A 22,795-nucleotide genomic window follows, 5' to 3' on the forward strand; every position below is an offset into this window, starting at 1 on the left:
ATCACAAAATCATGCGGTTGCCGCAGACCTCTTGGGCAGCGTTGCCCAACAGGGCATGGCGTTAGACGACAAACCAAGGTTTTATGTGCTTGGGTTTTCGACATCGGAAAGAGCTTTCCTAAAAACTGGCGGAGTTGGCTTTGCCGGTTGACAGGGTCGAAAGTTTCCACTCACCCCAAGAGGACGAGAGAATCTCGTGTGACGTGGGCCGGTTTGGTGGGTGTGAATGCCATGCCTGAAGAAAAGCAAAGCGGAGGGGACATCGCACTGTGGCCTGCGTGCAGAGGTTAGGATGTATATACGTACGTATACTGAGCTTCTTTTGCACCGTACGTAGCCAACCGTGCTAAACGGAGGTGTGGGACGCCCTGAGATTAGGCAGAACATTTCTTTTCTCTTCCACCTTGTGGTGCTTTTAAAGGGTCATTTCTTCCTCACCCCACACTGCTGGCCAAGGTGCCTCTAGTCAATTCAAATTGCTGTATGTGTGTGTATGTTGAACTTCTTTTGTGCCTATGTAGCCAACCGTGCTCATCGGAGGTGTGCTGTGTGTACAACATTAGAGGGAGCTCAAGAGAGCCCCTCTAGAGGGTATTTGGCCTACTCTTCCAGGCTGGCTAGACATCTTGGAATATGTTCGAATACCCACACTTTAGATCGACCACTGCATTGTACCCATTTGTATTGCTGGGTGGACAGAGGCTGGGTGAATAAAAAAAAACCTGCACCGTTGTTTCAACTGCAGTGCTGACAGATGGAACTGGCAACCCCTGAATTGCCAAGTCCAGCGTGCTAACTATTATACAATGGCAGCATCCATTGTGTAGTGCTAGTGGTCAACATCAATGCACTATGATAAAGTAATCTCAACCGGTTTATTACAGTCAAAACGCATCAACGCGCGTACAGCATAATTCGCTTTTTCTTGTGCAATTTAAAGAAAAAACAAACATGCACCGAATTTGATAACTCAACAAATTCCCGAGTTGGACCGTCTACCGTGCGTGCGTGCGCAGGTTTTTAGCGTGCCTAATTTCCACACTATTCTTATTTAGCTCAATTTAGCGCAATGGAGAGAAGGGGGGGCGGCGCTGAGTGGCGCGTGTTTGTGCTGCGCTGATAACGCTCGGCGCGTGTCTGCTTCCCGGCGCTAATGCCTTGTATGGGCACGTCTCGTAAACACAGGCGACACTGCCGCGTCTCAGCTGCGAGTGCGGTGAAGGAGTCGTTCAGAATCGGTAGAACCACAAATGGAAAATTAAAAACTCTCCGCGAGTGTGCGACTGTGGGTCATCCAGAACAGACCGTAACAACGTATAGCGACTCAATGACCCGATCCGCAAATACGGAGACATCAAAGCGATACACTACTCCGGCAGCTCCTGATGCGGTTGTTTGGCTTGCCCACCTGAATGTGAAATTGTAGATCTTGATCTACATCAGCCATGCGATAGAAGAAGGTAGTACGAGAGGTGACTCATAAGGGCCTTGTGGCAACGTTGAGTGATACGCTGGGTGCTAATCTTTGAAAATCCTTCCGGGGGTGGGGCAGGGCCTGACCGAAATGTTAAAACTACCCACAAAACTAAATTGACTAAAATATTAATGTGTTCTTGTGTGGTAATGGTTTCAGTGGCTCTCACCTAGTTATAAAAGCAAGACGCCTGAAGCACAAATTCGTGTTGTCTTGTAGACACGTCACGAGGTGGGTGGGTAGGGGGGGGGCTTTCTCTAGCTTGAGTCTGAAGCCCTCGGTCGTGAGAGAGAAAATATTGAAAGTTACAGCCACGTGATTTTTCAGGAATGTCGCCGTAGCGCCCTCTAGTGACATTCCAGCCACGCGCTCGAGTCCTTTCACCTCCATCCACCGGGGCCGATTACCCCGTAATCCTGGCCGACCTATCACGCGAACTCCGGTCATCCTCGCAGCAGCTTTTGACCAGCCATCGAATAAAGACAATCTCCATATCGCGTACTTTCAGATGCGCTTTTGCGGCCGCCTGGGATACTCTTCCTGCCGATATTAGGAAGCCACTGCAGCTATTCACTTTTTAAATTAAGATTGAAAATGTAGTTCTTTTAGAACTGCCTTTTGTGTTTAGTTTGCTGTTTTTCCCCTACACCTCCGATGAGCATGTTTGGCTACATACGGTGCAAACTAAGTTCAACATACATACATACACCACGTCTCGATTTAAAGCTTTCGTGACTGCAGGGATTCATCTTCTTGGTTCTTTCGGTAAAGTCACGTAGAAGGGAAGTAATCAAATAATAAAAATAAAACATATAGTGAGAATTGTTTTATTATGTTTATTTTTATTATTTTATTACTTCCCTTCTACGTGACTTTACTGAAAGAACCAAGAAGATGCACCACGTCGCGTGGTGGATTGTGGGAGCAGCTCCATGTTCGTCTGTGGAATTCGGCACACAGAGGAGAATTGGACAACGCACTATTGGCAACACATCATCTTCTATTCTAGGGTGAGGATTTGAGAGGTGAACCAGCAGTATTTTCTTGACAGGAACATACCTCAAAGGGCTGTATTGCCATGAATCAATATTTGTTTTATAAATCGAGAAGATAGGCCAAATTTGTACTTTTCCGGGTTCATTTTACTTGAAGTGTGAAGGCTGGTGAATTTCAAATTAAATTGTATGTTTCTATGTATGCGCGCACATGTATATGCATGGATTTTTGGAGTTTTGCCGTAAAACATTACAGTCCAAAGTCCAATTTGCGACTCACTGGCCAGCGAGGCATAAACGGTTTTGTGGGTCTACAGAAAATGACAATTATATCACCATACACATTGGTTAATGAAGATAAATAAAGCACAAGCTGCTTTAAACATGAGCTTTCCTGCCCTTTAGAATTAAGCGAATGTATGCGAGATGAATAACACTTTGTTGCGTGTGAGCATCTATAAAGAACGACAGTTACACCCATGCACAAATAAAACCCTGAGTGTGGACAGTTTAATTGGTTCGGGATCCATATGTGACGGTCAGACATGTGACATTGCTCCGGACTTGTCTACAAGAGGCAGTGAAACAAAAAGGAGTGACTTTCTTTTTCTTTAAGGGGGTTGTCGAAGTTTGTGTGGATTCCTCTTCCACCTCTGGCGAGCAGCCGAGCGGCACAAACCGCACGTAATAAATGAGAAATGAGTGCAAACAAAACAACCCACCTTGTTCCTGGAGATCAGGGCGCCCGTCCAACACAAGCACGGACTTTCGCTCGCAGCTGCACATGTGTGGAAACGTTATCAGGCCTGGAGCTGCGCGCGGGTGGAAATTTGATCGAGGCTCCTCTGGACCACATGGTCATGTGTTTTGTGCTTCGTTTGTGGTGGAAGTGGCGTTGGATGGAGGTGGGGGGGTGGTGGTGGTAGGGGGCGCGTCGGTCGTGCCTGGGTTTTTGCTTCCTCCACACATGTTGTGTCGGGCAGGGCCAGCAAGGGGCGGCTCTTGGTGAACCCGGAAGTGAATGTTGTTTTGTGCGGCCGAACGAACGGAGCAGGGAATAGGGAGTGTGATGCTGCAGAGAGAGAGTGTGAGTGAACGTGTGTGTGTGCGCATGTGCGTGTGCGCGTGTGTGATCTGTGCGAGTGTGTGTGTGGGTGTGCCTGTCCGTACTCGTGTGACGGTTCTGCACGACTGTGTGCGTGTTTCGTCTCGGCGGAACTGTGTGTGTCTGTAGATCTGTAGTTTCTCTGTGTGTGGTTGTGGGTGTGACTGTATGCATATATCTGTGCATCTTTATATGTCCTTATGCATGTTTGTGTTTTGGTAAGCATACTTTTTTCTCTATGTATTGTGTTTTGTGTGAGGAACCGGTTAGCATACCTATCTTTTATTCCCAGTCTCTTCTAACATTGGTAGCTATTACTCTCATATCTGAACCCATCCTAGACCTCTCCTAAGTCGAGTATCTAGTTTGTGGTGTGTAAACACAAGCTGTGTGGAGACAAAGGCGGCCGAGCGTGGTTCTTGCCACATTACCCTCCTCGTGTGCCGTGCAGACCTTAATCGGTGCTCACTCTAAGCACTTTCCGCAACAGTCTTTTTAAGGGTATGAGGAGCAGTCTTTGTAGCTGTGTGTGTGTAACTGAATGTATGCATGCATGCGTATGATTATTTTGTGCATATGTGTCTTATGTGTGCTTCTTTGTGTCTTTTAAGTATAAGTTGCACGAAGACCCTAAAGATCCACGACCCTCTTTGTACAGTGCCTTGAAACGTCGTCACGTTTCCACTCTCGGTAAACACCAAAATCGCCGTCTGTCGTCATCCACGTGCCACGCGTGTCTCTGTCGGCATTTTCACTTGCTCCCCTTCTAATACTTGTTGTTCTCGCGTCATCAGAACCAGAACAACCGCGATGCGTGTGCCGAGGCCCTGGCACAGGCGAGCAACAAGTATCTGGACAGGGACTCGGAGGAGACCGGAGTCTTGGGAGGGGGCGGTGGCGGTGGCAGCATCGGCGGCGGCGGTGGCGGCGGCATTGCCGGGAGCCCCCTGCACACCCACACCATCCACCTCAACGTGGGCAATGGCAGCAGCCACATCTGGCTGCACAACAACCCCTGCCCCACAGGGGTTCCTTCCCCCCTGTCTGGCACATCGGTGCTCGGAGAGTTGCCCAGCCAGCCTATGGGCCGCCGCGATTCGGCAGGCGGTCTCCACGCATACCCCATCTACGCCGTCACAGGTGAGAGCTCTGCTGCCCGCCGAGATTTGGTTCCTCTGCGAGCCCTTGGCGTTGGAACTCGCGCCCGTCTTGCCAAGGTTTTAGTCCGGCTTATCTTAACGTGAGTTATCTTAAAATGGGACCTTTTTTGCCAGTATTCTGGCAATAAAACGTGTGAATAATGCGAACTTGAATCCTTGCAAAAGGTTTCTATTTGGTGTTTGAACATCTTAACACCTCCTGTTTTATTGCCTATTCGTAATTCATATTACCGCCTCAACCGAGGCACTTTACAGAGAATTAAGAACGATACACGTATGACTGTAATAGTGGAGATGAGGTGAATGAAATAGAAGAGGAAGCAATGGGTGGCGGATTTGCGATGATGCGTGAATTCGGTGAAAGCGAAATTGATGACAGTAAATAATGAGTGATCGCCATATGATGAGAATATGAAGAGGCAACAGCGGTGGTGGTTATGACGGGAGATTAAGGGGTCATGGGGGGGGGGGAGTTAGGGAACACTAAATGAGTTTTGAGTGGAGAGTGGAAACTCGTGAGCGAAGTTGACTGTTCAATATTGAGGGGAATTTTGTTCCACTGAAGGGGGGCGAGAAGAGAGAGAGAGCGAAAGCGTGGATTGAGCACAAGGAGGAGGAGGAACAAAGAGAGACGGCAAAGATTGAGAATGTAGAGGGAAAGAAGACACAGTAAGATGCATCGATAACTACCGACAAGGTGTGACTAATTCTAGATTTGAAGCTTTCGTGACTGCAAGGATTCATACTCTTAGTTTTTTCGGTAAAGTCACGTAGGTAAATTAAAATTAATAAAGTGATTTTTATTATTTTACTTTTTATTAATTTTATTTTTTTACCTACGTGACTTTACCGAAAAAACTAAGAGTAAGGTGTGACTAGTGTTTATTATTCTTGGCTCTTTCGGTAAAGTCACGTAGAAGGGAAATAATAAAATAATAAAATTATATTATTTCCCTTCTACGTAAAGTCACGTAGAAGGGAAATAATAAAATAATAAAATTATATTATTTCCCTTCTACGTGACGTTACCGAAAGAAGCAAGAATATGAATCCCTGCAGTCACGAAAGCTTTAAATCAAAATTTAGTGTTTATTAGCCTGTGACCTCATTGCCCAGATTGTGGTCGATCTCGTCAGATCTCGGAAAATTAGCGAGGGCTGAGCCGAGATAACGCTTTGGATGGGCGGCCGAAATGGAAACCAGCGTTGTAGGGACTTCGTGCTGTTTGGCACGGACAGATATGAGGCGGGGGGCGGGGAGCTTTTTCCAGGGTACGTGAATGTTCTGATGCAGGGATTTCTGGTGGTGGGCACAGCCGTGCACACGTTCAAGAAATGCATGTAGCTTCAGCTGGAAATGAGGCTTACTGTATGCGAATTAAGCCTCGTATTTTGTAATGTCTGCCTCCACAGGTCTTGTGTTTAATGGTTTGTGGTACAATATTTGGGTCTTATTTCCGTGTGTTTATGTTTGCATGCATTACGTGCATATGCAAAGCCGAGAAGAGAATAAAAGCAGCACTTAGTTTATGTGCACGGGAGTTCCATTTTCAGTCCACGCGAAAAAAGTAAACGTAAACCAGACCGGATTTTCCATAGACCCCCGTCTGTCGCGTCCACTGCACTTAGTGTGAATTGCGTGGAAACCGATCGATCATTCAATTAACTTTATTGGCTTCACCAGCGCCAGCGGCGGGCACACGGGGAGGATCTGGTCAAAGTGAACCACGTGCCCAAACTGGAAACGAAACCCGGATGGCGCACGCAAAATTTGTAGACCTGTCAATCTGCTTTTTTGAAAGGAAAGGAAGAGAATTGGCGTCCCGATTTCGAGGGAAGTCATCTGTTTTCCCAATATTCGATTTCGTGCGCTGGAGGGGAGAAACCGCGAACAGTTGATTCAAAACGAGTAACGGAGAACGTGGTGATCTAAGCGGCGGCGATGGTTACAGAAAAACACTGCCACATCCTCGGCAGGACCCAAGCACCCTGGAACATGAGCTCGGAGGAGCCTTCTGTATTTGCTCTCAGCGGGTTACTTATGTTATTCATGTTCTGTGGGTGGGTGAGTGCAGGCCTGTCGCAGCAGCAGCCACAGTCCATCAAGGTGACGCTGAAACCGAACATGCAAACAGGACGCGGCACACCCACGTCGCTGCACATCCGCGGCGGCCTGAACCAGCAGCCGGCCCAGCAGCAGCAACAGCAGCAGCAGATGATGCAGCAGATGCAGCAGACGCAGCAACAGCAGCCGCCTCTGTATATGCAATCGTCCAAGCAGCCGTCCCTCTACAGCATCCCCACCGTGTACAGTTCAATACAGCAGCAGTCGCAGCAAGCCCAGCAGCAGCAGTCGCAGCAGCCGACTGTGTACAGCTCGTCGCAGCAGCATCAGACATCGCACGTCTACATGCCCGTGTCGTCGCCCACCAGCGTGTCGGCGCACGTCCAGTTTGCGCAACCCCAGTCGCAGCTCGGATACCTGAACTGTGGGCCCAACGGCATGAGCTCGTCCGCTTGCGCCGGCCCCACGTCGCTACCGGCGCAGAGCCCCGGCGTCTCCGCCGCATGCCCCTCGCCGGCGTCCGCCGTGCCGACGGCCACGCGGAAAAACCAGATCGAGATTAAGATCGAGCAGCCGCACCTACACTGGGGCAGCACGGGCGGCGTGAGGAACGCGGCACCGTCGCTCGTGTCCCACGGTAAGCCGGATCGCGATGGTGCGGTCGATGTGGATCGCTCGACGAGTGTCCGCCGTTCGTGCTGGGCGTGCAGCGATTTGACGCAACAGTCTTCGCGGTTCGATGGATTGTGGTCAAATCCACGGTCACAGTTCAATTCACGAGTTTGATGCCCTTTTTATCTCATCCGTCTGATTTTGTTCGACTCGCCTTAGGGTTGTTCAACTGGTGTCCCACGGGACAGATGTGACCTGCGAAGGTTCTTGTAGTGGGCCACGGAAAGATCTTACAACGTGAAGAGATGCATCTTAGCGCAATGAAAGCGAGATAAACGAGAGATGAAATGCCTATAGATAAAAGGCACAGACGTCATGTAAAATTTGACGTCACGGCCCACCAACACACGCAAATTTTTGTCCATGGGCCAGCGTAGAAATTGGCACCACCTAAGGTAGCAAAACATCAGAACCAATTTATTACATGACGAAAAAGAGAGTGATGTATTTTCACACCTCTGATCAGCACGGTTGGCTACGTACGGTACAAAAGAAGCTCAACATACATGCAACTCGCTAATTAAAAAAATGGTCATCGCATGATTCACTGTTATTGGCCATGTAGAAAAAAATTGGTTCCGCTAAAGTATGTCACCTCAGGTGGTAACCGACAAGTAGAATATCTAGTCAGGGCTCTCACAGTAACGTGGCATGGCCAGTAAACATAGTGAAGGACCTTGTCCTAAATGATATATTTTGCATAAATGATTAATGGTGTGAAGCAGGTGGCATGTTGTTTAAAACACTACACTTTAAACCCGGAAACTTGAGGTCAATTCCCGGCCACGGATACAATCAGTGGCGTGTGATTATCACAAGTCCTGGGACCCAGCCCCCTTCTCCAACCCATGCTGAACTGCACGGTTAGGTAATAGGAAGCCATTTGAGCTTTTTATGCACTTAGAAATCGAAATGGAAAACTCATTTCTGGACAACTGCTTTTTGCGTTGAGGTTGCGGCGCTTACCCCGCGTACCTCTGATTAGTGCAGTTTGCTTCGTACCGTGTGAAAGAAGTTCAAAACGCACGTGCATTGTGAAACAAACCCCCATGACTGACACAGTGTGGGGAGTAGTTCATTCGGCAGTGAATTGACAGAGGGTTATAAATGATGATCATTATTTATTTTGTAATTCACGAGTAATGGGATTCTTCTTGGCGACAGGTTAATCACAATGCACGGGCCTTATACTAATGGCACTCAATTCGTTACATTCATTTATCAGTTCAGTTTAATTTATTAGGTATAGCCCTGTGAGCCATTCGGCTCTTGAAACGGGTGCAACCGCAACAAACAAAGAACAATAACATGAACAAGAAAACATCTTAAAGTGACTATGCGCAAACAGAAAAATCCAGGAAAAAACTGCAAAGTCTTCCAGAAAAAAAGCACCGTACACCAACGCTGTGCAAAAATCCCAGTGGGATGCAAGTCAAACAACAACAACAACCACAAGACAACTTAGATTAAAGCCATCATTCTAACTCTACATAGCAGCTCTGAAGACCAAACAAAAACCTGGTTTGATTACCGTGCAATATTTGTTCTTTGCAGAGAAACGTAAGACTCGTGCCCCTTTTGTGGCTAGTGATGAGGCCTGAAGTAATTTAGGAAGTAGTTCCGTGACATCGTCCTCGTTGGGATATTCTACGGCACGGAGTAGTGCACCGCTTGCTGCTGCGGGAGTTCTGATTGGATAAGAACGTGGCTTGTCGTCGTCGCAAGCCTCTCGCGCGTTTGGGAGGGGGCATATTATGAAAAGCAGCACTTTGAGCATCTTCGCACAGATGACTTGCAGTGAAATTCAATCGAAGGAGCCCTTCTGGAACGCAGTAGTAGGACGGTCCCCACAAATCGGACGAACTTCTCGTCACAACTTTTTAGAATCCACCCAAATAATACATCCGGGGTGTCATTTTGAAGGTAATTTATATATCACTTGAGAAAATATAATGCTTGTTTGTCGAGTAAAGATGCACGTACCAAAAACAAAATGCACCATCGGCATCGCCAGTCTGGATTCAAAAACGGGAGTACGTCTAATGATTTATCCCGTGTCACAAAAAGGTGGACATTTTTTTTTTATAATTACATAATTCCTAATTTGTTGACATCCTTTGCCCAATGAAAAAAAGCCACTTGGCCATTACAATGATTTCCCCACATCTTTTAAATGCCTGGAATGTATGTCCAAAATCTACGGAACGTTTGACGAGTATCTAAGAGGAAAACTACCGGCACCTAAAGAGAGCAGCGAGTTGATTTTGAATAGGAAGGAATGTGCCAATCTATCTCCCTGAGCCCTCTCGTATAATTATACAAAATCGTTGCGCACTCTCTTGGCAGACTGTGTGCCGAGAGATAAGTAAATAAACAGAGAATGCATTTATTTCATTATTTTTTCCTTACTTTCCCTGTTTCACTTCATCACCCTTACCCATAGTTTGGTGAAAGTTGACGTCTGTAGACATTCACAGAGCTCATCAGACCGCCGCCATAACGTGTCAGTGTAACGGAAATGGAGTGATTGAGAGTGTGTCAGATTTCCCGTTGGGGTCAAACGGTGCCATAAAAAATTAACCCGTAAAAACAAAGTTTTTCACTCTAAATCTTTTATATGCGTGGCGGCTAGAGTCCTCTCGTCCTCTGGCTTGAGATGGCTGCCACCTATGGGTCAGATGATTGTCTGCCAGCATTAAGCAATTGGTAATTAAATATTTAAAAAAAATTCCCTTAACAGTGTAAAATTTAGGAAAACATTTTTCACGAAAATTAATTGTCACGCACAACGAGTCTGTGTGGAAAATGTCAGCTCGATTGGATCATGGGAAGTGGGTTAAAAAACGACCGAAAGATTTGCACGGTCGTAAGCAAGCAAGCAAGCGAACTTAATATAAAGGATTTAAAAAGTAGTCGTCTGCCATGCGCAGTGTTAATTGAATCGGCGATTTTTCATTTCAGTGTTTAATGCTCGATAATCTGGAGACACCAACATTTCGTTAATCTCCGAGGCCAGATTACTAAAATGGTCAAATGTTTAGTGCACCCTTGGATATGAAAGATCGACGTGAGGAGTGAGCAATTCCTACCCCACTCTCATATTATCAGTCAAGCGAATCAGTGAATTCAATAAATTATCTTGTATACACATTTAAACAATTAACTTTTTTGATCTTCCTCTGTCTGCTGCAGCCTCTTAACATCTTAATTGATTACACTGTAACAAAACATTTTTTTCCTGCGTAGTAAGTGCTATTCCTTAATTGCTTATGTCTCAAAAGTACAGAAAATGGTTATGGTTCCCCACAAACTTAAATTTTGTGACCAGGACAGTGATATTTAGAAATGTACCTATTTTCACTGAGAAAACGTGTGCATTTGTGTCATTCCTTCACATAAAGTCGTGGTCACAAAAGCAAAGTTTGTGGGGAATAATAGCCATTTTCTATACTTTTTAGGAATAAGCAATTAAAAAATAACACTATCCAGGGACAAAAATTGTGTTACATAGTGTTATCTTAGTCTGCACCTTATTTGATTGTCAATCGTCTGGGGATGTATGTTGAACTTTTTCGCACCGTACGTAGCCAACCGTACTTATTGGAGGTGTAGGCTAAGGAAAACAAACTAAACACAAAGAGCAGTTCTCATGAAATTTGTTTTCAATCGAGATTTAAAAGTGCCTAGCTCCAGTGGCTTCCTCATATTGGACAGAAGAGCATTCCAGATGGCCGCAAAAGCACATCTGAAAATGCAGTGACCATCTTTTATGCGATGGTTAGTCAAAAGCCCCTGCGATGATGGTCTAGGCCTCGTCGGTCATGCATTGATCTTTAATGGGTGTGTCTTTGTCATGGTTATGCTTGATGATTTTTGCCCACTTTTATTCATCGTTGTAACTCACACTTTTTTTATAAAAAAAAAAACTGTCAACCGATATTTTCACAACTTTTGTATTCCAAACCCGCTGCTGCATCTTAATTGTTTCGTTCTGTAGTGACGCTGCCAAGAGAGCGTTGTGCCGTTCATTCCGCGGGACTCGTGTTTGCGCTCATTCCATAATGTAATACAGTAGAACCCCTCTTAACGACCACCCCTGTTAACGTCTGATCGCTTAACGGCGGGCCTCCATCGAGCCCAATGTGTTTGCTTACCAACCATTCCCCTGTTAACGACGAGCTTATGACGAGCACGCGACCCGCCAATTTCGGCCAATCGGCGAGCTCCAATGTGGTCTGACCAGGCCTCGGCCAATCAGCGACGTCCATTCGTGAGCGTTGGGACATTGTTTGCATTCAGTGTCTGCTGCTCTTCGAAGTAGAAACATCACTTTAGAATTCTTGGTCTACTGTACTTCCTATGTATTTCCTCTACTCGCTTAACGACCTCATCCCTTAACGACCGGGGTTCTACTGTACGCGTGGTGTGAATTGCCCCCTGATGGTGGCGTCGTGTGCCGTGTGTTGGGCACAGGCCACGGGATGGGACCGGGCCCTGGCGGTGGCCGTGGCATGGGCCAGCCCACCCTGCTTATCGCCACGTCCCCCGCACCTCCGAGCACCAACAGCACAGCGGTGACCGTCGGGGGTAGGACCAGCTCAGGTGAGACAGGAATACAACTTTCGCGCTGGCGCCTACGATGGTACAACTGTCATCATCACCACCGTTGTCTTCATTCGGCTTGTAATGATGTGTCAATTCTTTAACTGATAATCCATTCTCATGTCGATGCTATGTGCATTGAATCATGCGCATGAGATTGAGCTTTTTACGATTGTATACAAATTATTTTGGAAATGTAATATTTGCGATAATGGGGTGAATGAAACTGTAAGATGGCAATCGAATGACAATTCCCAATCATGACAATTCATCATATAGCTAGGGGAGTGAATAATTTTCTGCCTAATCATCGTCAATAATAATATATTTTTTGAATATAAATATCTTAATCAACACCCGGTATTCGCTGTTAATAATTAGCAGCAGCATCGTCATTATCATTCATCATATTGTTTATCATCATCATCACTCAAGGCACCTTTCACGATCACATTCCCAAGCAATAGGCACACTGTGGCATTGCCCTTTTTTTAAACGGTGGTGGTTTTCCTTTGGGCCTTAAAAACTGCGATGCTCCCATTTGAGCGATGGTGACCAGGTGTCTTCAATTCCCACACAGTTTGGTGAACACACACGGTCCCTTTGTTGTGTCGGTAATGCCTTTGTTTTGATTGCCCATGTGATTTATTTTGAACTCCCATTGTTTGCGTCTTGCTGTGTCTGTTCTGCAGTCGCAGACAAAATATCTGGCAGGGAGAATTGTGCGGTTATTTTAGTTTCGACTTTTTCCATCCGATCATCACGGTTAATGCTACATGTCCACAACAAAGTTAATGAGCAACAATGAATGGCCAAGTAAAAAAAGGCAGGTTAAAGTGTACCTTTGCAGTGTATATGTGTTCAAGATATAGCTTCAAGGTTTCAGTTTATGTTGCGTGTGTTATTTATGTTATTTTTGTTAGATGTACTTGCATTCGTCTCATCCGAATTGCATGTAACGATTTTGTTTTTTCGCACCGAAATATAGATTTCAAGCCACGCCTAAACCAGTTTATCACGTGGCTTAGAAACTTAATTTATAACGTCATAGTTTGCGCTTTGCCCAAAATCTCAGTTCTGCTTTGGCCTCGTAAGCACCGCCGATCTCGACTACCCTCCCTCGGCAGGGTCCAGCTGCACCGACACCCAAGCGGGCTCGTGCGTGCAGCCGACGCTGATCCGGCACCAGCCCCCGCGGAGCCGCCCCACCTCCATAACGACGGCGCCCGCCTCCCCGGCGCCGGCCCGGGTCATCGTCACGCAGCCCAACACCAAGTACACCTTCGAGATCACCGTGTCGCCCAACAAGCCGCCCGCCATCTCGCCCGGCGTCGCCTCCCCCACGTACGAGGGCATGGGCATCCTCGACCGGCTCGGCAACAGCAACGGGGGCGGTGGCGGCGCCGCCTCCGCCAGCGCCGCCGCCGACTCCTCCGCCCCCGCGCCGGCGTCGTCGACGTCGGCGCAACCGGGGGCCTCCGCGGCCGTGACGCAGCCCTCGTTGGCCGAAGCCGCGGCCCTGGGGATGGGGGGTGCGGTGGGGCTGGCGGGGGCTGGGCCGCCGCAGGCCGGAGCGACGAGCGTGGTGCCGGACTACCAGGGCAGGGAGAGCTATGGCTCCGACGACCAGGCCTACACCCAAGGTGAGTTTCGCGCCACCTTAGCCGTGTACAGCTGTCATTTAGTGGAACACGCAGCTGTAAGTGCAGCAGCCAGCTCTCCAGCTTGTGGATGGACCCCAGTGAACTGACATTAAAACTGCTTTGGATGGGAAAAGTAAAACCTCATTTTGCTTTAGCTATTCCAACCTGGGCATAGCCCATAAGATTTTCATCGTTTTCTTTTGATCTAGGTAAAACTTAATTGGTTGTACATGGCCTATCGTAAATACATTTGATACCTGGTTTCTTCCAGCCAGTTTGAGCCGTTACTTGAGACTATACAGGGAAAATGAAGTGCTGTGACCGACAGCTGCAAACGGTATTGATGAGTGGGAGTCGGTGAAAGTGGAGTGAGAGGGCTTCTGAGAGCAACAAATAACCGTGATGGAAGAGAGATGGCAGATTGACAACAGAGTCAACAAAAGAGCGTGGATCACAGGAGATTCTTACAGCACTTCAATCATCCGCATCCTTCTTTCATTCGCAGCTAGTGCCCACCTTCTCGGCGTCCCTTCATTCATTCTCCACTTGCTGCTGTCAAAGCTGAGAGAAATATACCAGGGCATTCGGCGCTGGCAGATCTGCAGTCGTCTTCCAGCGTAGCAGAGCAGCATAGCACAGGTTGTGCTTCCAAACACCGCGGTTACATAACGGCTCGTGTTTATTTAAGCGCTGTGGAAAATGAAGACACTATTAAAACATCGTGCAAAGTGCCTGCCAGTGGCGTGCTGAAGCCCCACCTTGTTATAGGAGCCCAGTCCATCCATAATGATGGGATGAGCAGCCAACAGATGGCTCTTTCCGCTATTGACTCAAAAAGAGTGTCCTACCGATATCACAGGAATGGGGACGTATTTTGTCGTGTGGCCTATGAGGAGCAACTATTTAGAGATTCAGTTGTAAATGATGTAGCCATTCGAAACATCTTTGTCTGAGAGTTGGTGAAGTGCAGGTACACCCATCCTGGGCCTTCACATGTGTATATGGGACGGTGCCAAGTTAAACGGTCTTTGGTTTGGCGTGTCGTAGCCAAAGTCACACAGGAGAGAGGGTTTTTTTTCCGCTCGCATTAGGTATTCACAGAATCTTCCACGGTTTGTGTAGATCTGGTTAAACGCTGCCGGTTGTTTCAATAGAATATGGAAGCTGGGCAGTGTGGTGGTGGTGAGCTCACTGATGAGTCATGTGTTGTGGAAGCCGGGCAGTGTGGTGATGGTGAACTCACTGATGGGCCGTGTGTTGTGGAAGCCGGGTAGTGTGGTGGTGGGCTGGCTGATCAGCTGTTGGGCACGTTGCCTGAAGCCCACGAGATGGTCTACACCGTGTCGATGCTGAAATTCGCGTCACGCAGAGTTTGCGCCAAGTGTTTCCAAAACAGCTTCAGAACATGGGGACAGTGAGGCATGAGGATGCCGTCACAAAGCACTGTTAGTGGACAATGTTGTTCGTGGAGATTAGGCATGCGACATTGCTTCTGCGCATGATACATGCATCAATCCATGCATCGAAGAATTTATTTTATTTTATTTGCTTATGCTGTCTTACTAATAGGGGTTTTCCCCTTTTTTCTGGCAACAAAACTGACACCTTTTGCAAGAAATCATGTTTACATTAACCACAATACTTGCAGTCAAATGCAAACTAAAAACAATACTCTGATAATTTATGCATTGTCCTTGAAACTGATTGGTCCACACCAGAGACAGCTTTCTTTAGAGCCTAGTCTCATATGGTGTTCGACCAGATGACGCCAAAAGTGTGATTTCAGCAACTGTTATAGGTGCTGCACTCACCATGTTGTAGGTAAAAAAGAATGGATTATTGAATAGGTTCATGACTCCGAATCGTGAAGATTCACTGACAAAATGTAGGATGGATTATTGAATAGGTTCATGACTCCGAATCGTGAAGATTCAATGAAAAAATGTAGGGGTGTGGTGGGAGCGCTACAAACCCGGCGACCCGAGTTCATTTTCCTGCTCCCGGCCAACACCAGCGATGATTATCTTCACCAGTCCTGAGCCACCCGTTGGTCGACTCTCCTTCAAATGAGTACCTGTGTGCGCTCTGTAAACACCGTCACCGGGGAGACAAAGGCGGCCGGGCGTGGTGCTGACGACCCACCCCCTCGTGTACCCGGGCCGAAACTTCATAGGTGCTCGCAAACAGCACGTGCCCCAAAAATAAGAATCTGTTGAGGCTCTGAGGGACTGTGTGGTGGTGGTGGTGTTATCTTGGTGAGGTCTGGGACTTTTTTGTTGTTGTTTTTGCTGCCTTGCCCAATCTTGATAAATCCAACTCATAGAATTAGCTAGTTGGGTGTTTATTTCTATTTAGTGACTTGCATACAATTTTCTCTATTTTTACACTCCTATTTTTTTTGTTATTGTCTGCTGTTGGAATTTTCTGACCCGCCCCATGCTGGACATTTGTGGGAAAAAGAGCCTCTCGCTCATCGGAGTCCCCCTCCTCTGGTCTAAATAAAGATTCCGATTGCTGATTTTGAATCTTTTTTTGTCCTCCGTGCGCATGCCCACATCCCCCAACGCCTGCACGTCTGGCAGCGCTGATGCTGCACCAGCGGATGCGCATGGATCGGCTGCAAGAGGCGCTGGGGGTGGAGCGCGGCTCGCTCGAGACGCTCAAGGCCGAGGTGAACGAGATGGAGAACGTGCTCAACCAGCGGCGCTTGCGGCGCGCCAGCTCCTCCATGCACACGCCTTCCGTGAGTGATCGCCCTCCTCCCACTAGCTCGTTCACCCCCCCGCATCCCTGTCTAAACTTGATTTTTTTGTAGCAGGTAAGGCCCATTGGAACCTCATTTGCCAGAAGAAAAAAATATGATAATTGTTTTTTTACCCTTTTATCTGGCAACAAAACTGACACCTTTTTTTACAAGGAGTCATGTTTGCATAGACCACAATACCTGCAGTCGTAATGCAAACAAAAAACATAACTCTGATAATGTATGCACTGTCCTTGAAGTTGATTGGTTGATCAGATGACGCCAAAAGGCGCCTGGTCCAACATCATGTGAGACTAGGCTCTAAGGAAAGCTGTCTCGGGTGTGGACCAATCAACTTCAAGGACAGTGCATACATTATCAGAGTTATGTTTTTTGTTTGCATTACGACTGCAGGTATTGTGGTCTATGCAAACATGACTCCTTGTAAAAAAAATGTGTCAGTTTTGTTGCCAGATAAAAGGCTAAAAACCCAATTATCAGGTAAGGCCCACTTGAGCCACGGAGCTCTTTTTTTCGCAAGCGACCTGTCCATCGCAAATGATGGCCGCAGAAAAGTATAAAAGCGAAATACTGTAGACGCACGTTGATTCTAAATGTGGAGGGGAAAAACCGGAGGACCCGGAGAAAATTCCACACGGCCACGGGGAGAACATGCAAACTGCAAATATACAGCAGGCGTCAGGGTCAGGATCGAACCCACGCCCTTCTCCATACCAGGCGACAGAGATAACATCTCGCCACTGTGGCGCCTCTCTCCACCGTCAAACCACAAACGAAACCGATCCGTCGCGCTAATCGAGCCCCCGCGTAGAGCGCCAAGTCCCTTACAATCACCCGCATCCATTGCGACGGACGCCACGACACTGCGCACACCGGGGCGGCCTGGAAATCGGACGCTCCGTTCAAAAATATAAATACAACAATGGCTACTTGGAATTAATATGTGGATGGTCGATACTAATCATCCGTAATTAGCTAGCCAAAGCTCGGGCCCCACCGTTCAACACAACACGGCGCCAATGCATCCTTTTAGCAGAGCACCTGTCTGGCCACACCACTCCCTGCACTTGGCAGGACATCCTGGACATGGGGAGTGGTGGGGGGGGAGGTTCGGGTTAGGGATGGGCTAAGGGGAATAATTGTGGAGGGGGATGGGAAGGGTGGTGGTTGTGGTGGTGGTGAAGAAAGGAAGGAAGAGAGAGGGAGGGAGGGCAGCAGCTGTGCATGCTCTTAGGCAGTGCTCCTCAAACCGCTCGCGTTTGAACGGCCACAGTCTCTGAGGCCCAATTACAGGAAAGGCAAAGGCTGATGCACACGACCATTCACTACCTGCCGATCACCAGTCGGTGCAATCGGAACTGTGCGTTCTGTACTAAAATATTCAATGACCCTATTTAAGGATTCAATTACCCTATATTTATAGTACTCCTTTCACTCTCTCAAAGTATATATTCAGCCGACTCCCATAGTGTCTAATATTGTTCAATAAGTACTGCTGAATACACACCAGGTTTACACCAGTAATCAAGTGCTTTTGAGACAATGGTTTGTAGGTCACATAGGTTTGTGAAATTTACACACAAACAAGTATTAAGGTTACCTATATACCCTTAACGGACTTTTGGGGCAAGTGCTGTTAACGAGCACCTTGTAAGGCGAGAAACAGCACACGGGGGAGCTAGCAGAGAAATCGACACAAAGATAAGTGTGACATGAGCAGCAGCAGACGAGGATGAAGACCCCACCCGGACACCGTATCCCCTTCTCCCGGATACATAAATGGAGGTTGGGGGGGGGCGTGTCACGGTGCCGTTCCTGCAATGTTTCGGTAAACTCAGCGGTGCCGGAGTGCAGCGGGTGGCAAGGGTCGAGACGTGGAGCCTCTTCCGGGGTAGGCAGGAGCGCCACCACCACCACCACAATTTTAAAACTTTCAGACAGTAGTCAGGAATGGTGATGGACTTTATACACGAAAGCCTCAACGAAGTCTAAATATTATTGGTTTTTTCGGTAAAGTCACGTAGAAGGGAAATAATAAAATAATACAAATTGTAAAGTCTTTTCTTTTATTATTTCCCTTCTACGTGACTTTACCGAAAGAACCAAGAATATGAATCCCTGCAGTCATGAAAGCTTTAAATAGAAGTCTAAATAATATACTTGGAGGTTCCTGCATTGGGCAAACACTGGGTACCTCGAGAAATCCCCCGCACATAAGGAGACCTCGTACTCAGTTATCTGTACAGACAGATTCAAGAATCATGTTTTTGTACTGCCATCTTCTAGCCACATCAGCCCAGAAAATTTGAGAATTTCACATCCGTTTGATTAACCAACCCATTCCTCCAAAAGCGTAGGATCATAGGCTTGCCCCGTGTGTTGGTGCTATTGACATCGCCGCTGGCGTCTTTACGCCGAGAGCTTTTGAGCGACGATCGCATTCTTCCCTCTGTGCTGCAGCTGGATGACATGAGCAAGCTGCGGCAGAAGAACCGTCAGCTGCAGATCGATATCGACTGCATGACCAAGGAGTTCGACCTCTGCCAGGCGAGGGGTGAGCAAGTGCCTCTTAGTAGCATTGCGATCTCTCAGCTGCTTGATCTGCCCACCCCCCTGCCCCACACATGACCCCCGACCTCCCTCTGACCCTCCACATGCATCACGGACACAGTGATGATTGCAATTGAAACCACCACGAGAATCGCCACCGTGCTTCATTGCAACGTACTTTTTACGTTTGTTCGTTCGTTCTTTGTCACAGGAAAGAACTTTAACCCGGATACCACCTTGAGTTTTTACAAGAACCTGGGCTACCAGGGGCAGGTCGGACCTGTCCCTCCCAAAGCCTCCACTCAAGGTGAGTGGCTCGCTCACACAGCCGATGCTCACCAGAGGTCACTTCCGTAGCTGGCAAGAAAATCAATAAAGGGGCTTTTCTCACGGCGGCTGTCGACACGCTCCGTTTTTTTATTTTTTATTTAAGCGGTCCGTCGAGGGCCTCCTCCATTGGAGAAGTGAGGATGGGTGGTCTGTGAAACACCGGGCTTTACCATAATTGGCCAAAGCCCACTTTTAAGTTGTCTTAAATAAAAACTGATGTAGCAATAGGGGCTTTTGCCATGCCCACATGGCCACACCGGACCCAGAGAAACCCTCCACAATTTTGCTCGTCCGTCATTCCACACACGCCGGAACCGGGCAGCTGTCGACCCCCATGTGAGGGATTGTCCGGAACCAATTTGGTTTTCAAGCAGCCGTGCGGCAGTGGACTTTGGGTGAAGGGAGACAACTAGCAAAAACTCAAAACATTTCTAAGCACGTCGGTACGAAGGCCGTGTGTTCCGCGCTGTTGGACGTGGATTTGAAGCTACGTTCACGAGAAAAGTCGTCAGGTGGTTTGTCTCAGTGCTCCAGTCATGGTGCTGCATTGGCCATTCGATTAACATTCATGGGAGCGACATCGGAGTGATTTTACATATATATATGTATGTTTAACTTTTTTCGCACCGTACGTAGCCAACCGTGATTATTGGAGGTGCGCGGCGGAAGGACAACGAACGAAACACAAAAAGCAGTTCTAAAGAAATTAGTTTGCAGTCCAGCTTTTAAAGTGCATAGCTCCTGTGGCTTCGTAAAAACGCCGCACGATGAGGTGACCGTCTTTGCATCGACGTTTATCCAAAAGCCACTGCTTAGGATGACCGGAGTTTATGCTCCTTGACGAGATTGGCAAGGTATTGTGGTTTATTTGTGGAAAGCACTCTGTGTGTAATGAGTGCGACCTTAAGAGAGCGCCAAGATGATGCATCTGATCCTGGTTTTTACAGTCTCTTTGCTGCGTGTTTGTGTTGTGCCGTGTCTTGTTTGGCATTTCACTTCATGTTCGGGGAGCTTCTTCAAGGGGAGAGGGAGGTGTGGGTCTTCAGGAACATTCATTTCCTGGAGAGGTTTCCAACACGTGAAGCAAAACGTCAGACGTCATTTCGAGCGGCACACAGCGCAACCCCAAAACACATCGGCGTGCTAAACAACACAACCGCGCATACCTGCACAGCGGTGGTTTAATTGGTCATTGTGAAAACATCAGACTATTTTAGGACAGCCGTAGTGAACGTAACCGCGAACGCAAGAGTCGGTGGATTTTTGTGTTCCTCGTTCTTTAAGCGTCCAGATGGAAACGATGAGTGTCCACCGGCGCTGACGTTTAACGTGCAGCGAGCGTAACATTCGGGGGATGTGTTGCTCTTTCATTTTATTCGGGTCACACAAATGCAAAATCTCCCTTCTCACTTGCGCCTGGCCTCCTTCCTGCTTTTGTCCCGTAGGAAATAGCTTTTTATTTTCTTTCCCCTCGGCTTCAGCTTAAGCATGAGCCTGCTTTTATCTTGCTGTTCTGATCCATCCATCTGCTTTCCCCTTTCCGTCCGCCTACCTCCCGCCCGCCCTCCCTCCTTCCCTCCCTCCCTGCCCCATTTACCTTCCCCCCCGTCTGAACCGCAGACTCCCTGAGCACTCTAGAGAGCAAAGCTCGAAAGATCAGTGTCACCGCAAAACTTAAGGGTGCACAAACGCCTGACTCTCTGGTGATTAAAGCGGAGGGTGGGTCCGCATGGCTGCTGCACCACGCTTGCACACCCCCCCCCCTTTCCCCCGAGTGTCCTGGCATCGGGCGTCTTGATTCGTGCTCGGTTGACGCACGAATCGGTTAAACTGCCGAGCTCACGATGCCACCCACCGACGCACACACGATCTAAGAGCCCCGGACAACCTAGCGTAGCCACGTCGCACTTATCACAGCCGAGTTGATGTCCTCTGCTTTGCTACGTGTGTAATGCGCAGCTGACAATGCTTCTCGGGTCTCCAAGGTGGCGAGATGTTAACTCTCCTGCTTGGTATGCAGGAGGAGGCCGTGCGTTCGACACCGATCTTGACGCCTGTATATTTGGAGTTTGCATGTCTCTCCCCGTGGTCGCGTGGATTTTTCTCCGGGTCCTCGGGTTTTTCGCTCCACATTTAGAATCAACATCACCCGTTTAGAGTGTTTGGCTGATATAAATTTCCACGTGATAAACCACATCATTGAGCTGTCATTTGTGGCTGGGTCACTTCTGAAAAAGAGTTATACTGCCCAGTGGGCCTTACCTGGTACAATAAAAAATAGTAGCAGCTTATTAATCAGTTGGTGTGTCGTCCTCTGTCGGTGTTACGACCGCTGAGCATGGCGATGAGGTGTAAAATAATGAGGAAGCGACGTGAGCATTGTTTTTAGAACCCTTGCTATCACCTGCTGCTCTGAACGTACAAGGGGGGGGTGGGTTACTTTTATTCACGGTTGAAAACGATCAATGGAAGAAAAAAAAAACTTGGTCTCTTGTTTTCTTTAAATGAGTTTGCGTCGTTGGTTTCTCTTGCAATGCGATTGGCATCGGTGGAGGATGTGGTTAATGAAACATATTGGGCGAGCGTACAGAAAAGTCTATTTATTTTAATACGTATTTAATTGTTAGACAGTGCTCGACTTATTGTTTCACGTTGCCATTGATTCCGCTTTCTTTCTTGCAACTTTAATGCAGTCTTCACCTTACTCAAATTGGTCTTTGAGTAACTCTGACCTTGCTTGCACCTGCAGAGTACGTAAAAAAACACTGAAATACTCACTGCCCATCATCCTGTTCTCCGGTACTCTTATTAACCAACAGCAACAAGGATGCATTCTTCCACATAGGCACGTAACGAATGAACCCCCCATCCCCCTCCCAAAAATTAGATGACTTATCACGATGCGGGATTTTAATTTGAATACATAGGTCAATTGCGTATTTGTAAATGAAGGCACGATTGTTTGTTTTGACCCATACAAATGTGTACCTTTTGTGTTGCTTGTGTTTTCAGTCTCGTTTGTTTCATCTCGTCTGTAGAATCTCATGTTTATCCTTGTCTGTACTCGTTTGTTCTGTCTCGTCTGTACTGTCTCACACGCACTGTGCCGATGGTGCTGGCTTGTTGCACCTTCCTCATGCTATTTTAATGAACCAAAATTAACGGGCTTTTAATGCTTTATTTTGAGTTGATTACAATTCCCACCTGATGACGGATGCTTGTGTTGCGCCCGAAACGTCGTGATTTATTTTATTTTATACCTACGTGACTTTACCGATAGAACCAAAGAGTATTGACTCAATGTTTAACATTTGCCAACCTTAATCGAGGAACGATTAAGGTTGGCGCCGGGAGGCACGCATTATCACCGCTGCAGTGCTACGCGCGCCGCGCAGACCGCGTTTCACAGCGCCCCCCGTGCGCACGTACGCGTGCA

At 47.6% G+C, this 22,795-nt stretch overlaps 1 protein-coding gene across 1 annotated transcript in view; it reads left to right on the forward strand.

Annotated features, from left to right (window-relative positions):
* Nucleotides 1–22,795, forward strand: part of TAB2 (TGF-beta activated kinase 1 (MAP3K7) binding protein 2) — a 66,624-nt gene that overhangs the window by 39,829 nt on the left and 4,000 nt on the right. Inside the window, exons 3-9 of the mRNA XM_078877313.1 lie at nucleotides 4,369–4,714; nucleotides 6,809–7,435; nucleotides 11,944–12,072; nucleotides 13,200–13,715; nucleotides 16,298–16,458; nucleotides 18,940–19,033; nucleotides 19,241–19,336. Coding sequence (XP_078733439.1) covers nucleotides 4,369–4,714; nucleotides 6,809–7,435; nucleotides 11,944–12,072; nucleotides 13,200–13,715; nucleotides 16,298–16,458; nucleotides 18,940–19,033; nucleotides 19,241–19,336 — 1,969 coding nt within the window. The remainder of the gene's footprint in view (nucleotides 1–4,368; nucleotides 4,715–6,808; nucleotides 7,436–11,943; nucleotides 12,073–13,199; nucleotides 13,716–16,297; nucleotides 16,459–18,939; nucleotides 19,034–19,240; nucleotides 19,337–22,795) is intronic.

This window comes from Lampetra fluviatilis, chromosome 47 (assembly GCF_964198595.1).
Source record: "Lampetra fluviatilis chromosome 47, kcLamFluv1.1, whole genome shotgun sequence".
NCBI classification, from domain to species: domain Eukaryota; kingdom Metazoa; phylum Chordata; class Hyperoartia; order Petromyzontiformes; family Petromyzontidae; genus Lampetra; species Lampetra fluviatilis.